Here is a 16,717-nt window from a genome sequence, read left to right as displayed (position 1 = left end):
CTCTCTGTCTGTCATCCTCCCCTATAGTAACCAAGTCCATCCACTTTCGGAGGCGAGGTGTGCAACTGATCCGCTATGAACAGCAGATGGATACTGGAAGTTCCAGGTCAATTAACAAAACTTCTGTGTAACTTTACCCAAAATGAACATAAGTAACCTTTAAGGACAAACAGAGCGTTTGTGGCAGAGAAAAGGTGTGGAAGATGACTTGGTGGCACGATGAGACGGCTGGTACACTGTCTGTTTCAGAGGCTGAGTCTCTTCTACATTTCGTAATTCAAGGCCTTGCTTCTTAAAACCAGACTGAACAGCTACTGTATGAACACTACAGGTATATAGTACTGTATGCGTGAGAATAAGTGTATAGGATAGTGATAGGATATGATATGCTGGGGCGCCACAAGAGTGAGCCTCCTAAAGTTCACTCTCACATGGATGATGTCCTTCTCTTCTGTCTCCTGTTAACGTAAAGCCTTCATTAATATCCTTCACGAATCCATGAAACGTATACAAGGCACCAGTCCAATCTCCTTTTTAATATGTTTTTTTTTAAATAGAAGGAGCCTTATTTTATTAAAATTAACTAGTGAAATAAAAATTATAAAATTTTCCCACATGTTGTGACCTCGGGAGCTGCCGTCTTTTCTCACACTTAACAATTCATTTGTACTGATAGCTGATTGGAGGCAGGCAAACATTCTGCAATTTTACAGGCACATGAAAGGCTGGAGGTCTTTTGAACAATCGAACACAGGATTGCTTGGCAAGATCACCGAACAAGACTCCCAAAACCCACACAATCATTTAGTTTTGATGTATCTGTAAATGTTGTTGTATGTACCATGTGTTTTGTTGATGGTTCCCCAAGAAGTGGGACCACCTGCCCAGCACTGCAAGGGACTGCACTCATTCCTATAAAGGTGGGGTCAACCCACAGTCCCTTGCGGTTCATTCAAATGCAATTGGGAGTTAGAGAGTTCTACTAGTGATTTCTTCTGTGCTTTGGTGTATACTGGATATTTTGTACATGTGTTCTGTTTTTGGCCATTCTTTGGATTTGTGATTTGGACTTGTTTGCCTTGGATTGCCTTTGTCTTTTCACACAATTCCTTTTGCCTTTTGTGCTCCGTGAAGCTTACTTACTTAAAGCTTACTTTTGAAGATGATGTATAAAGACCCTACATGGCCCTCTTATTACTAGCTGGGACTCTCATGGTGATCTTATCCCTCTAGTAGGCATTCAGAGTATTTTCAGGACTTTCACTGATATTCACTGTGTGCAAATGTAACTAGGCTTGCTATCAATATCTGATTGATTAGCTTGTGCCTTATGACAGGCAGACTACTTTATGCTAACTGTTAAAAGCACAATAATAATAATTCATTTGGTTTTTTCTTGCTACTCAAAGCACTTTGCACTCTGAGTGGGGAGCCACTAATGTGTAACATCCACCTGGATGATGAGAAGGCAGCCATTTTTGCTCGCCACACATTAGCTGTTAGGTGGTGAAGGGTTGAGAGATAGTTAGCCAATCAGAGACAGGGGATGATTATGGGGCCAGAATGTAGTGGTTAATTTAGCCAGGACATCAGGATACACCCTACTCTTTATGAAGGGATCTTTTATGACCACAGAGCCAGGACCTAGGTTTAACATCTTGTATTTTGGACGGTGCCATAATTACAGCACAGTGATACCCTAATCACCAACCAGGATCCAAATTTAATCCACAGGGTAAGCAACCCCTGCTGGTCTCACCAACACCTCTTCCAGCAGCAACCCAAACTTTTTCTGGTTGGTCTCCCATCCAAGTACTGGCTGGGCCCAAACATGCTTAGCTTCAGGTGGATGACCTTGTTCTGAAGTGCTGCTGAATCAGTTCCTTAGTATTTCTTCTTTAAAGATGCAATGGTGATATTTCCCAAAAGAAGTAGTAGATGGTTTTCTTACCACTACTCGACCCATGTGTCCTCCTTCTCAAGCTCCCACAAATATCTGCAGCTGTGCTCATTAAACCATAAACTTGTAGTCACTTCCTGATTGGTTAATTTAAGATTAGAAAGCAGAATTGGCTCACATGTTGTCTCACACTAGATGAACTCAAAGCTGCCATTGCCCACTTTTTTGACATGCTAAGTCAGTGGTTCACAACCTGTGGGGCGGGCCCCCCTAGGGGGGCACTAAGTAACATAAAGGGGGGGCGCAAAGATGTGAAAAAAAGAAAACAAGAATCAAAAATATGAAAAAAACATCTGTTGAAACCAAAAAAAATGAACTTAAACTACATTCTGATACTAGAACAATAAATATGGAGTTAGAAAAATGTCAATAAAAGATAAGTAGGTATAATAAAATATGCATCTACATTTCAAAAAAATGTTAGTGGGGGCGCGATTAAAACTGTTATGAAAACTCGGGTCGCAAATACTTAAAGGTTCAGAAACACTGTGCTAAGGAGCTATTAAAGTATTCAAGTCGCAATGTGCCTGACACCTTGTGAGTTCTGACATTACAACATTCTATGTCATTCTTGTGATTTTGTGCCAATTTGAAAAGCCACTTGGGACTTTGCAACTCATGTGATTTATTCCCACCCTTACTTTATTGTCCGATGTTGCAAAGACAATGGAATTCTTCTGTCATAGTTCCTCTCAGTAAAGCAAGAAAACACATCATATACATTTAATAGGACCTACAACATACTCGTAAGTACAACTCAAAAAAAATGTTATAAATGACTCTGTACATAAGCTGACAGATTATACATTATTCAGCTCAGTTGTTGGAACATTTTGTTGTTTCCATCTTGAATGAACTCCCCCTTTGATTCCAGTAGGTGTCATATAAAGTAACTAACAAACTACAGTATTTACTTGTAAGAAATATACTGGAATATATCGGGAGTTGCTTACAGGCATCTTAAGAACAGGAGAGAAAGGAAAAGCAGGACTAGCTGCAGAAAACATAAAATGTCAATTTGTCCATGTCCAGCAGACCACCCCTCCTCCTGAGTGGATATGGATCACACCTCAAGCATTCTAATGTAAATGTCATATAGCTACACTCCACTCATGGCATAAACTTCTCAAGCCGTCTTAATCCATTTCAAGATAATGACGGTAAGAGACTATCCTGACAGCAGCAGTGGTCTATTGCAGACAAATCCCACAAAAAACATTTGCTTTTTAAGATCATAGAGGCTTAACTTAAAAGTGTCCTTTTCAAAGGCTAAAGTGACAGCTAGCTTTGCTATGTTCCTAAAGTTTGGTCTGCATGAACGCAGTTACATCTACAAGAAACAGACTTTTTAATAATCCTATAAAAAGAGGCATAACAGCTCATAAAATGCCTAAGGCTTAACATCGCAGAAAGGGAGAGTAAAACCAAAAATAATCCTTGTCTTAAATTATCAAAAATATGAATATTTAATTTATTAAATTAAATAAAGAAAATACAACAAAGCAAGACAAAGAATCAAAATTCTAAAAGATACCAAAAACCTAAAAAAAACAATTAAAAAGGCACTAAATACAAAATAAAACTAAATATAAAAATATCGGAAAGGAATCCAAAATCCAACATAAAACTGTTAGGAAATTAGCCAGGGTGTCAAAACCTTGGCTCAAATGTGTTTCTTTTTATTTAATTTTGTTTATTTTCCTTTAAATGTTACTTTGTCAATGAATATGTTTTTCTTTTGTTTTTATTTGTATTTTATTTTTATTCTACAAACGTTGTTTTGTTGCATTGTGTTAATAATTATGTACTGTATTTATTAGTCTTTTATATTATGCCACTCGTCCTCTTTTTTTGAGCCTTAGGGGGCAGTGCCACCTGACACTCTACCTGTAAGGCTGCCTCTAGGCCTCTAAAAGTCGGAGTTAAACTGTTGTTGTAAAAGTCATCTTTGGATTTTGGATTTCACTTTTTAAATATTTTTTTTATATTTATTTATTTTTAATGATTTTTGTGTATGGTTACTGTTAAGGTTTGTCTTTTGGTATACAGTACGTTATTTTTATTTCTGTTTTGCTTTTGTCTTTATCATTGTTCTTTACTTTTAACGTTTTGTTTAATAAAACTTTAAACATAAAGAAACTCTCATTTTTTCTTCTTTGGGCTTTTACAGTTCCCATCTCTCTTTCTGATTTTTATAAAGCTGTACTTGTACTGCTGGCACACGGTGACAGCAGTTCAGAGAGAAAACAGAATCAGGAGATGACACAGAGAAGTTAGAATGCAAGTGGGGCTGAAACCGAGAACACACGGGTTAAATAGCAAAGCTCAGTATGCATAGCCAGAATCTTAATCAGAAAACAGAGCAGTGCATCACAAGCTAAAAAGAATAAATGTAACTTTACCCAAGAAACATCAGATATAAACCACAATCAGAGGCCGAACAGAATGTTGTAACAAGTAGAATCAAAAACTAACAATACAAAATAACATATTTTTCTTTCAGGTATCTAATCTTGGATGAATTAGGTACTTGTGATGCTGACTTTTAAAAAATTCACACTAGCGATGTCATTATGTGCCACCTCCATGAACTGTCTCCCAGCACTGCGGTCACCAACATGGTGCCATTCATGGAGAAAACAAGACATCATTACACAAGAATATGGTAGAACATTAGAACTTTAGAACAATTTGGACAAGAATAGGCCATCCAACGAAAATAGCATCAAGTCCAGTTTTGAAGGTCCTAAATGTTCTGTTGTCTACCACACTACTTAGCAGTTTATTCTGAGTATCTATGGGTTTCTGTATGAAGAAAAACTTCTGATTATTGTTACAAAATCTAACCTTAAAAAGTTTCCAACTGTGACCTATGTTCTTGCTGAAATCATTTTAAAGTAACAGTCTCAATCCACTGGACTAATTCCCCTCATAGTTTTAAGCACTATAAATCATGTCTCCTGTTAATCATCTTTTGTTTAAGCAATTTTAATCTTTCTTCATAATTCATCCCCTGTAGCCCTGGAATCAGCCTAGTTGCTCTTCTCTGGACCTTCTCCAGCGCTGCTATGTCCTTTTTGTAGCCTGGAGACCAAAACTGCACACAGTACTCAAGATGAGGCCTCACCAGTGCGTTATAAAGGTTGAGCAGAACTTCCTGTGACTTATACTCCACACATCAAGGCGCTATATAACCTGACATTCTGTTAGTCTTCTTAATAGCCTCTGAACAGTGTGTGGCAGTTGGGAGTGTCGAGTCCACTGCGACTCCAAAATCCTTCTCATAAGGTGTACTTTCGATTTTAAGAATGGCCATTGTGTACTCAAACCTAACATTTTTTAAAACACCTACATGTAATACTTTACATTTACTTTGTGACACCCCATGTAGTGGGAAAGATGGAACCAGACTACACACTGGGCATCTTGTAGTTCAAGACCGATCAGGATCAGAAATGAGAGGTGTTAGATAGGGAGACGCAGACACAAAAATCTTGTATTGCAAAAATCTGTGAGTTTTTAGTTCCAGGTGCGCAGAAAATAGTAAAAGGCAGGCTTTCTTACACAGTCCTCACCGCACAAAACATAAAGAAACAGTGTCTCAAAATATAGTGAAACTGTACGGTATTTACAGTGAGTATTGCAAGTCCCCAAATGAAAAAGAAACAAAAACAATAAATGTATTAACACAAAAAACGTGGCAGTCTTCCAAAATAAAAAAGAAATTAGGAAGATACAACACAAAAAACACAGTCCTTCCAATAATACGATCAACAAAATTATTTACAAAAAGAAAAATCAGTGTATTGTAATGGGCAGCCGGGACACCTCCATAAGGGGAAGGAGCTTGCTCCAGAGGCCAGTCCTCCTGGCTTGCTACACTGCGAACAGAGCAGGGAAGCTCAACCCTGCTGTGGCTCATGGACACCACCAGGGGGCGTGTGGAGAACGGCTGTGCCCTCCTGTGCAGCGCTGCCGTCTCACCTGGATGATCACAGAACTGCTGGAGCACTTCCGGGTCCTCTATAAAAGGAAACAGCTGCCACAACCCAGCGAGCCGGAATCGGGTGGAAGGAAGACTGAGCTTGCTGGGAGAAGGAGTGAAACCAGTTAGGGAAAAGGAAGAAGGGAGTGAGTACTGTGGTGATTGGTGCACTGTGTACTGCTGCAGAAAAGGAAATAAAGGTTGTGTTTGTGTAACAAAGGTGTGGTGTCTGTCTGTGCTCGGGGCTGGTCTGTTACAGTATATACAAAAAGGATAAAAAGTGCACCATAAACTCAATTCATATAAATACAAAATAAAATTCATATAAATTCAAAAATAGAAAATATATGCAAAATAAGGCACAAGCCACTACACTTGATGTACTTCTTAAATATAGCTACACCAAACTCTCACCACCTCGACATTTTTATACCCGGCTCTGTTTTGCCGACCAATCATCAAGCACTGTGTCACCCTCTAAACCAATCGGGGTGACGCAAGTACATTCTTACATCACATCGCATTCGTCCCTGCAAGACTATTACAGACTGGCACATATGCAGACACGCACGGAAATGAAGCTTGAGAACTTTAACTCCATATCCAAGGTCATTAATGCCTTTCCTTCTAATACTGCTATTAAAATCACCTCACTTTCTGCAGTAAACTAAAAATGTAGCACCCTGCGAAGTAAGAAAGTCTTCTTGATGCAGGCAAAACACTACTGAACTTTATTAAATGTGACTAAAACTATATACTGTACACAACTGTCTCGATGCATGCTCAGTAATCCAGGAAAGGAAATTCTAGAAAGTTGACTCTGTTCATCTGGACATAGTGTTTTTCCCCGATACGTTTCATCACTCATCCAAGTGACTTCCTCAGTCTCAGTTGACTGCACGTTTCTCCAACCTTATAAACAGTACCTTGGCCTAATGACCAAACTAGCACCATTGACTAACAATGGGCTATGTGATCAATGATATGCAAATTGTCCATTGATCAATGGCCATGAGTAGCATTCACAGAGAGTTGTGGAATGGCTGCAATCACCGCATTGTAAGATGGTGAAAGATGTACCCTTAGGCGCCCTCCTCGGTTCAGAGATGGTCGTTCCTTTTTCATGTAAATGGCCTCTTTGACTCCTCGCTCAAACCAGCATTCCTCCCAGTCCAGGATGTTCACATCTTCATCACTGAAAGAGTGGCCACTGTCCTGTAGATGTAAATAGACTGCAGAGTCCTGGCCTGGTAGCTACTGTATATACACAACTGTTACCCCTCCACTCATTACCCGGCCACACTGCAGTGCGTATGAATTATGTCCTTACAGTGGCGCAGCACCTCCAGACACTACATATGTTTCGCTACTCATTAATTTTACTTCAGCAGGGGGTGGTAATGAGCCACTGGCAAGGAATCGAGTTATGCATGGAGTCATGTAGGCCTCCGCGCGATCATGCAGCCAGGACTGCCAGCATGGTGTAGCATTTCTATCTTCCTTCCCTTGAAACGTGCAAATACTTAAAAAAGAATAATTTTTTTTTCTTTTTGGTAATGCCTGGGTAAGCACGTTACCACATATTTACATTCAATTTTATCTATCATAAATCTGTCCATGCCTGTATGCTCTCCAAATCTCTTTGTAACGATTAAACAGATTCTAGATTATCTGCCAGTCCTCCTAGCTTGGTATCATCTGCAAAATTAACCAGCTTGTTACAAATCATATAAATATAAATCAAATAATACAGAGTACATGACACCTTATTGGGATTCGTCAGGTGTACGCACTTTTTGCATCCCCTTAAGGGAATCGAACCTCGGATGGCGGTGCCAGAGGTGAAGCCTCTGACGTTGCACCATGATGGCTGGTTCACTTATCTGACAGGGTGACAGCCTTATTTGACCGGCGCTGACATCCGAGTTTCGATCCATGTAAGGGTGTAACAATTCAGCCCGCCACGCTGAAATGAGACGATTGTTATTGCTAATCTGTCCTAATTTGATAAAAAGGCCAATATAACACCCTGTAGATCCCACAGTACACACCTTATTTTAAAATGTTCAGTCACCCCTGATGCCGGAGCATTTATAGTTCGAGACAACAAAAAAACTTGTGGTCAATATCCATAAACACATGAGGAATATAATATATTACATCACAGAAAAGACAGGAAAAAAAACAATCCCTTCCATATGCACCCCCTCAACCCAAAATAACCCTTATATACTCAGCAAAAAAAGAAACGTCCCTTTTTCAGGACTGTGTATTTCAACAATAATGTTTTAAAAATCCAAATAACTTTCCAGATCTTCATTGTAAAGGGTTTAAACAATGTTTTTCCTGCATGTTCAATTAACCATAATCAATTAATTAACATGCACCTGTGGAATGGTCGTTAAGACCTTAACAGCTTACAGAAAGTAGGCATTTAATTTAAGGTCACAGTTCTAAAACGCAGGACACTAAAGAGACTTGTCTACCGACTGTGAAAAACACCCAAAGAAAGATGCCCAGGGTCCCTGCTCATCTGCGTGAACGTGCATTAGGCATGCTGCAGGGAGGCATGAGGATGGCTGATGTTGCTAGGGCAAAAAATTGCCATGTCCGCACTGTGAGACGCCTAAGATAGCGCTACAGGGAGACAGGAAGGACAGCTGATCATCCTCGCAGTGGAAGACCACGTGTAACAACACCTGCACAGGATCGGTACATTCGAATATCACACCTGCGTGACAGGTACAGGATGGCCACAACAACTGCCCGAGTCACACCAGGAACACACAATCCCTCCATCAGTGCTCAGACTGTCCGCAATAGGCTGAGAGAGGCTGGACTGAGGGCTTGTAGGCCTGTTGTAAGGCAGGTCCTTACCAGACATCACCAGCAACAACGCCGCCTATGGGCACAAACCCACCTTCACTGGACCAGACAGGAGTGGCAAAAAGTGCTCTTCACTGATGAGTCACGGTTTTGTCTCACCAGGGGTGATGGACGGATTCGTGTTTATCGTCGAAGGAATTGAGCACGTCTGGGACCTGTTGGATCGCAGGGTGAGGGCTAGGGCCATTCCCCCCAGAAATGTCCAGGATCTTGCAGGTGCCTTGGTGGAAGAGTGGGGTAACATCTCACAGCAAGAACTGACAAATCTGGTCCAGTCCATGAGGAGGAGATGCACTGCAGTACTTCAAGCAGCTGGTGGCCACACCAGATACTGACTGGTACTTTTGATTTTGAGCCTCCCTTCATTCAGGGACACATTGTGAAACATTTTTAGTTTATGTCTTATGGTGTTGACTCTTTTAGTGTTCATACAAATATTTACACATTAAGTTTACTGACAGTAAAAACAGTTGAAAGTCAGAGGACGTTTCTTTTTTTGCTGAGTATATGCGATGATACAAAAAATATATCTATATACAATAAGAATATCCCTGTCCCAGTTCCCCTTCCAGAGCTTATAAGTAAGTCCACAGTTCCAGCACCAGTGGGCAGCAGGTGAAATGAAGAGTACTAATAGATGCTGACTCCTAGCAGCAAAAAATCTTCACAGCAAAAGTTATACAGTCAGTCTGCGCCATGATACAGAAGCGTAAGGTCTTTGACAAGCTCACCCGAGTCTGTGGGAAACAGCGGAACGGCCAATTCACCAGTCAACAAAGAATTACTTCCACCTAAACGTCACGACTTTAGAAACTCCAGGACTTCGTCTCAAGGCCCAGGCAGATGCTGATCTGCTTCATTCGATTTTACCCCCCGTCTTCTTCTTTGCTGTCTTCTCTCCCTTGAAACAGCGCACTTTATGCAAATTACTCCCTGAATATGAAAAAAAGGAAACTGGAAGTCCCACCTCTGGGGCACCGCCACTGTCAATCTCAGTCTGTAAGTATAATCCCCACAAAACTAGATCGATAGCAGAAAAAGATATTATTTTTATTTATGTGGCAGCGCTACAAGGGGATGCAAAAAGTACCCCAAAAAGAGCAAAACGAGTGTTGTGTACTCTTTGCATTATTTGGCAGATACTGTATAACATAACTGTGAGCTGCTTCTCACAACTGAGAGGACATCGCAGATGTTTGCTGGCTGTCTAACCAACCACAAGCATTACCTGGTAGGTAAGGTAACCACCCAGATAATCAGATTGTTTTTCGGATCTAAAAATGTAATACTCCGATCTTCACCCTGACAAATAAGCAAAACAGCCGCCTCAGACACTGACGTCCAAGGTCCAATTAATCAGACTGTGTTTCAGACCTAATAATATATATATATATATATATATATATATATATATATATATATATATATATATAATAGCAGTGGTCCTAGCACTGACCCCTCTGGACACCACTCTTAACTTCGGCCAATTCTGATGAAGTTCCTCGCACCATCACCCTCTGCTTCCTGCGTCTGACCCAGTTTTTCACTCATCTACACACATCACCCCGTACTCCCACTTCTTTTAATTTGATGCTCAACCTCTCCTGTGGCACCTTATCAAATGCTCTCTGAAAGTCAAGATAAATAATATAATCTGCTCCACTTTGATTGTATCTTTTTGTTGCCTTCTAATAGAATTCCAGCATGTTAATAAAACACAACCTGTATATAAAAATGTCGGACATTCCTAAATGACTTATATGATCTTTTTGGTAAACCCCTTAACTTAAAGCTGAAAGTCTACACTTCAGTCACATAAAGATTACTTCATTTCAAATGGATTGTGGTGGCATATAAAGCCAAAATTCTGAAAATCGTGTCACTGTCCAAATACTTATGTATGTATTGTACTGTTAGAAGAACTCTCTTTCTCTGGAAATGAGGACATGGCTTGAAAAATGAGGATTTTAGAGGACACCTTTCCATTTGATAGGCCTTTATACTGTAATATGGTTTTTTAAAATGATAAAAACCTTTGTCACTATAATTATGATATGATGGCCACAATCACAGTCTAATCAACTAATAAGTCATTAAATATTGTGAATATGTCAAGCCTCTTAAATGTAGAGACTTCATTCGTTCCATTCTTATTTAGATAGCTTAACTATCGTAAACCTGTAAAAAATGATACACATGGTAAATTCACTGCTAGTAAAATAAAAATAATTGTACTCTTTTCAATTTAGTTTATTTGCATTTATCTACATTCTTGAATATTTTTCCACTGAAGCTATTTTTCTCAGAAAATCTGATAAATCTGATAAAACAAAGATATTTGTTTTTCAAGTAGTCTGTGAACATAATGGGTATTCCTGAATTTATGTAAATAAAAGATTTATGAAAATATTAAATTACTTGAACAACTTATTACTTGATCAACTGATAACAAAAAAGATATTGCATTTATATGACAGAATAAATGTGTGATTTTTTTTAATTAACTGAAACTTTAATAGTTGACTCATTCATTTATAATTATAAATCCATTTTGGTGCAACGGGTGGTAATAACAATATTTTCCATTAAAATATTACAAAGCGTCCTGCGGTGGGTTGGCACCCTGCCCGGGATTGGTTCCTGCCTTGCGCCCTGTGTTGGCTGGGATTGGCTCCAGCAGACCCCCGTGACCCTGTGTTTGGATTCAGCGGGTTAGAAAATGAATAGATGGATGGATATTACAAAGTAGTACTTACTTGCACTTAAATACGACGGACTGTACCTGGATGTACGAAATTTCTTGTTTAACCAAGCTGCTGAAAAAAGAATCACAAATAAGATCTCACATCGAAAACGTGAAATTGTAATTTTGATTTTGAATAAATTCACTTGGTTACAGTAAATTAGGATATATATATATAATTCACTAAGGCAAGACAACCATGAAAAGCACGCCGGAAAAGGAGTGGATTCACTAAGCCGCCGACAAGTGAGACACCTATGGCGCAGGAAGGAGCCACGCCCACCAACTCCAAGACCATTGGATACGACGACAACTCGCAGGGCCACGCCCACCAACTCGGACGCGACGACACAGAAAAATGGTGTCATTTATGTTCGTCTGTCGTAGATGCCACATGCAGTGCAGGTCAGGTTAATGTCATGTACCTCTGAGCTACGTTGACTGTTCATAGAGGCATGTTTCTCGCGGAGGTGAATCGCCATATGCAGCGTGTGAAACGGTTTGCGAGGGGTATCCCATGGGATTCTTAAAACATTCCTTTAAAACTGAGGTTAAAACACAATGAAGGAATCAGCCTTTAAAAACCAATAAGCCCTGTGCCTCTGTTTCATTACCATCTCACCTGCTTCACCAATGCAGGCCCTGCAACAGTCGAGACGCTCTGTCAGCAGCTGACCTTCTCTGTGCCTGACCGGTTCACACAGAGGCAGCGCAAGAGAAAGCCGCGCCAGAGACAGACAGAGGCACACACACAGGCAGCTGGTGGGCGACTCTCCGTGAGTTTCTCTTGCAAGCGGACACATGAGCAGGCAGTCTGTATGCTTCAAGAATGAGGGTGGACGCGACAGGACCATCTAGGAAAAATCATGTCTCGGATGTGATTCGCTGTATGCAGTGTGTAAAACAGTTTGTTTGTCGCAGATGTGAATCGCTGTATGCGGCGTGTAGAACAGTTTGCGAGGGGTGTCCCTGTGTCTTTCCAGAAGTGTTCAACCATCAATAAATAATTATGCGGCGTTTGTTATGCCGCGGGTTCACTATTGTGTTGTATTTTGCTCTCTTCAGAGTTCCATCTTTTCATTCACTTACTGTTGTATTCTCACACTAACCTGTTTTAGACAACCGTGTCTTTCCAGAAGTGTTTACCATTCAATAAATAATTATGCATGAGATTGAGCGTGTGTCTAGGCGTGGGTAAGCCGTTGAACCCCATTCGGGCTGCAAACCGTGGAATTGCCACTAAGTGCGACTCATACGCCCCACTGTTTTCGTCCCTACCCTTTGTACACCCCCACGTTGACTGTTCATAGAGGCATGTTTCTCGCAGAGGTGAATCGCCATATGCAGCATGTAAAACTGTTTGCGAGGGGTGTCCCATGGGATCATTAAAACATTCCTTTACAACTGAGGTTAAAACACAATGAAGTGAGTAGTCTTTAAAAAACGAGTTTTCGGTTACGACGCACGACCACGTGCAGCATAGTAAAGTGTTGTACACGCTACATGCAGCAATTCGCATCCACGACAAACATGCTTCTTCTTAGATGCTCCTGCACTTTGTACACACCCCCCTCCCACCTCGCTACGCCGCACGGACGATTGTGTGTTGGTTCGTTCCGTGCATTGTTACAATGTTGCTTTTCTTGCTGATTTATTACATTACCGATTTTGCAAATGTTAAATTTTCTCCCTGTGCTTAAAAATGATTAAAAAACGGCCTGATTATGCGATGTATGGTACGCCGCAGGTTGGCTAGTTACAAATAATTAAGGAAAGGAACAACATTTAAAATGAACTGTCTAATCTCCAAGAAGATAAAAATGAATTCAAAAGATGAAGCGAAAAAACCAAGTTGGACAGACTTTGACTATTCTTGCTGTTTACTACTAGAATGGAAGAGAAGATTAGGGAAAAAGTGAGTGCACTACTTCCACAAATGGTGACTGCTGCACAGCTTTCAATTTTTACCAATGATAAGGATATGGAGAGTTTCAAATATTAGGAGCCAAAATTCCAGAAATTTTCAAAATTTCATTAGTTCCTCCCGGACATGTCCTCATTTTTATGGACTGAAAACGAGGACGGTTGGCAGCCCTAACTGTAAGTAAATATTGCAAACTCACAGTGAAATCTACATTTCTGTTTGTCTTTTCTTTTAAAGTACGTACTCTGCATACCTTATCTTTTTTGTATTATTCTAATTTGTTGTAAGATATTACACACAACTTCCATTTTGTTCATTAATTATCCAGCAATAGCCCAAGAATTTTAGATTTTTACTTCTTACCTTGTCACTAATGTGTTAGGCCTTTGTCTTGGAGTTGAAGGCCCAGAATTCTGTAAAGCTGCTGTGTGACATTACTCATTTTAAAATGTGCTATTTAAATAAAATTTGATTGAGTGAATGAATTAAAGTCGTTAAAAGACGTCAGTTTCTAAAATATATAAAACATTTGCTTTCACTATTTTTTGTGTGTCGTTTACCACTAGATATTGATTTTCTGTAAAATATAAAACATAATGTACTATATGCAGTACCCCAAACATTGCTAGCTGTGATAGGCTCCAGTCCCCCATAACTGCTCAGGATTAGGTGGGCTTAGAAAATGGTATTGTATGGTATGGGTATTTTTTGACATATGTCTGTTTGATTCATCTATATATACAATCGACCAAGTCGCCCTAACATAGGGTATGCACGACAGAGCCCCGCCCACCAACTCTAACCCTCCTCCCGCACCCACCCTCGCTCTCGAGGCATGCGCACTGCCTGCTCATGTGCCCGCCCCCAACACCTCACCAAACACATCCTCAGTCGCTTTGGTCTCTGCTACAGTCCACATGCACCTCTGAGCCACGTTGACTTTTCATTGTTCTTCTTCGTTCCGGCTGCTTTGCTTTGCTAACAGGTCCCTCTCATTGCTGCTGTCTTTGTTTGTCCCCGCAAGCTTCTGTTCTCCCTGTGGTTTCTGTGCCCCTTCTTCTTTTACTTTGTTAGACCGACACCAAACCCGGAGTGATGCCCGCTGCCCTATCTCGATGCTGAATAGGGGATTGCTGAACTGTGTCTTTCAGGAAGTGTTCACCCATCAATGAATAAATTATGCGGCGTATGCTACGCCGCCGGTCGGCTAGTTGGTTTATAATATGCCGGTTCAGCCTAATTCAGTCTAATATGAATGAGCACCTTCAACGTTAACAAAGCACCCACGACTAGGCCTTTTTACCGATATTTCTGTTATCTTTTTAACAATTGCCATATTAGCTTGATCCAACAAAAAGTTGAAAAATAAATGTTCTTTTTTATTTTTGTTAGAGACAGAAATAAATATAAAAATAAGTTCAGTGAAAGCAGTTGTGTTTGTCTGGTACAATACAGAAACAAAGGACTAAATGTTTTATTTGAACCCCAATCAGTAAGGCTGGAGCCAATAGATTTTTAAAAGAGTTGGAAGTGAAAGCTACGTGCAAATTGTTTCAGAAACTGTGAGTGTGTCAGGCCTGGATTTGATGCTGTTGATATTCCTTATTTTTTTTAATGCTTGGTGGCCATTTTAGTTCTTGTACTTACACAGCCTCACACTACAAGGCTTACATTAGAGATGAGCACTCTATTGATTATTCTTTCCATTGTCATAGGACTTTCAGGTTGCTCCATGATGAGTAAATGAATGTTAGGAAGTATTTCTAACTCAGAGCAAATAGACACTGTAATTGAAAAGAGTCGGAGCCAGAAAAAGGTTTGGGGATGGCCACCCTGTACAATGAAAAAAAACAGGTTAAAATGAACAAACATGTCTTTACAGAACAGAGTTCAACAATGGAAACAGTTAACAATTAGGTTCTTGGGGTGTATATACTGCACAAGCAGGAAGAGGAGGAGTTTTGGGAGGCCGGAAGAGGAAGTGATGTCTGCACCGGATTGGATGTCACCAGAGAGGAGAAACAGAGGCGGTGCTACGGAGGGACAAAGGAGAGAGTATTAGAAGGCAGCGCCAACCCCTGGTCTGGCTGAGAAATGACACTATTTGAGCCGGTAAACCATCTCTCATGTGGGACAACACATAGAATAAGATACTACAAAGTGTGGCTGATTGTAATACTTTGGAAATCTTCAAATCTCTACTCGGCGATGATTGTTAGATAAACGAAGAGCCATACTGAGCTACATGCCCCGTTCTCGTCAAAATTTCTTACATTCTTGTGCTGTAAATCCCTCCAACAGGCAATTTCTTTTAGAAACGTAAGACTAACAGTTGCATTTCATGTGAAAAGTAAATAGTTTTGTAAATGTTCTCTTTCATTCATGAGCACAAAATGTTTAAATATCTGATTTCATTTCATTTATTTACTGTTTAGCAGATGGTGCTTTGAAAGTGCTGGCTCACATCTGCTTCGTTAGAGGCCTTATTCCCAGTTTCCTAGCTTAAAAAATGGACCATCCTAAAATGACAATGTACTTTATTCAGAGCAGAGAAACTGGGAAATCAGGCTTGCTTAATTAAGTTAGAAATCCAATTAGGAGAAGAAATGACAAAAACCTGCAGCCACAAGGGGGCACCAGGACTGAACTTGAGAGCAAAGAGAAGGGCTTGAGCATGGCAGAAAGAAGTTCTTCATCCCTCAGCCGTCTTTAAAACTTTTAAGAGGTGTTTTACTCCTTCCAAGAAGTGGCCAGAAAGTAATTACTTAGAAGTCCTTAAAAAGCATTCATTCACAGTCCAGTTCATACTTCACCCCGAAGAGCAGAGATTACAATGCGCAGTGCTTTAGTGTCTAGACGTTCATTTGGCACAGAAATGTAATAAAACCCTAAAACAGGCAGAGCTTCAAAAAGACAGAGACACCACAAAGAAATCGCCGGGCAGATGGACAGGCTGGGCATTACATGGTGTTTGAAAAGTAGATTACACTCATCTGACTTTTAAATACTGTTTTAACAAGTAATCCGCTCCCTCCGCACACTACCAAAATCTCCTCAAGCAGGACACAAGGCAGAATTAACACAGATAGATAGATAGATAGATAGATAGATAGATAGATAGATAGATAGATAGATAGATAGATAGATAGATAGATAGATAGATAGATAAGGCACTATATAATAGATAATAGATAGATAAGGCACTAGATACTAGATAGA

The 16,717-nt window shown here is 40.1% G+C and overlaps 1 protein-coding gene across 2 annotated transcripts in view; it reads left to right on the top strand.

Moving 5' to 3' along the window:
- Positions 1-1,439, top strand: part of LOC120518832 — a 34,255-nt gene extending 32,816 nt beyond the window's left edge. For both annotated transcript variants that reach the window (XM_039741824.1, XM_039741823.1), the window contains exon 10: positions 28-1,439. In XM_039741824.1, the coding sequence (XP_039597758.1) occupies positions 28-131 (104 nt within the window). In that variant the 3' untranslated portion in view covers positions 132-1,439. The remainder of the gene's footprint in view (positions 1-27) is intronic.
- The last annotated feature ends 15,278 nt before the right edge of the window (positions 1,440-16,717 follow it).

The sequence above is a fragment of the Polypterus senegalus genome, chromosome 18 (genome assembly GCF_016835505.1).
Source record: "Polypterus senegalus isolate Bchr_013 chromosome 18, ASM1683550v1, whole genome shotgun sequence".
In the NCBI taxonomy this organism is placed as follows: domain Eukaryota; kingdom Metazoa; phylum Chordata; class Cladistia; order Polypteriformes; family Polypteridae; genus Polypterus; species Polypterus senegalus.
This window is presented reverse-complemented; position numbering and strand designations above follow the sequence as displayed.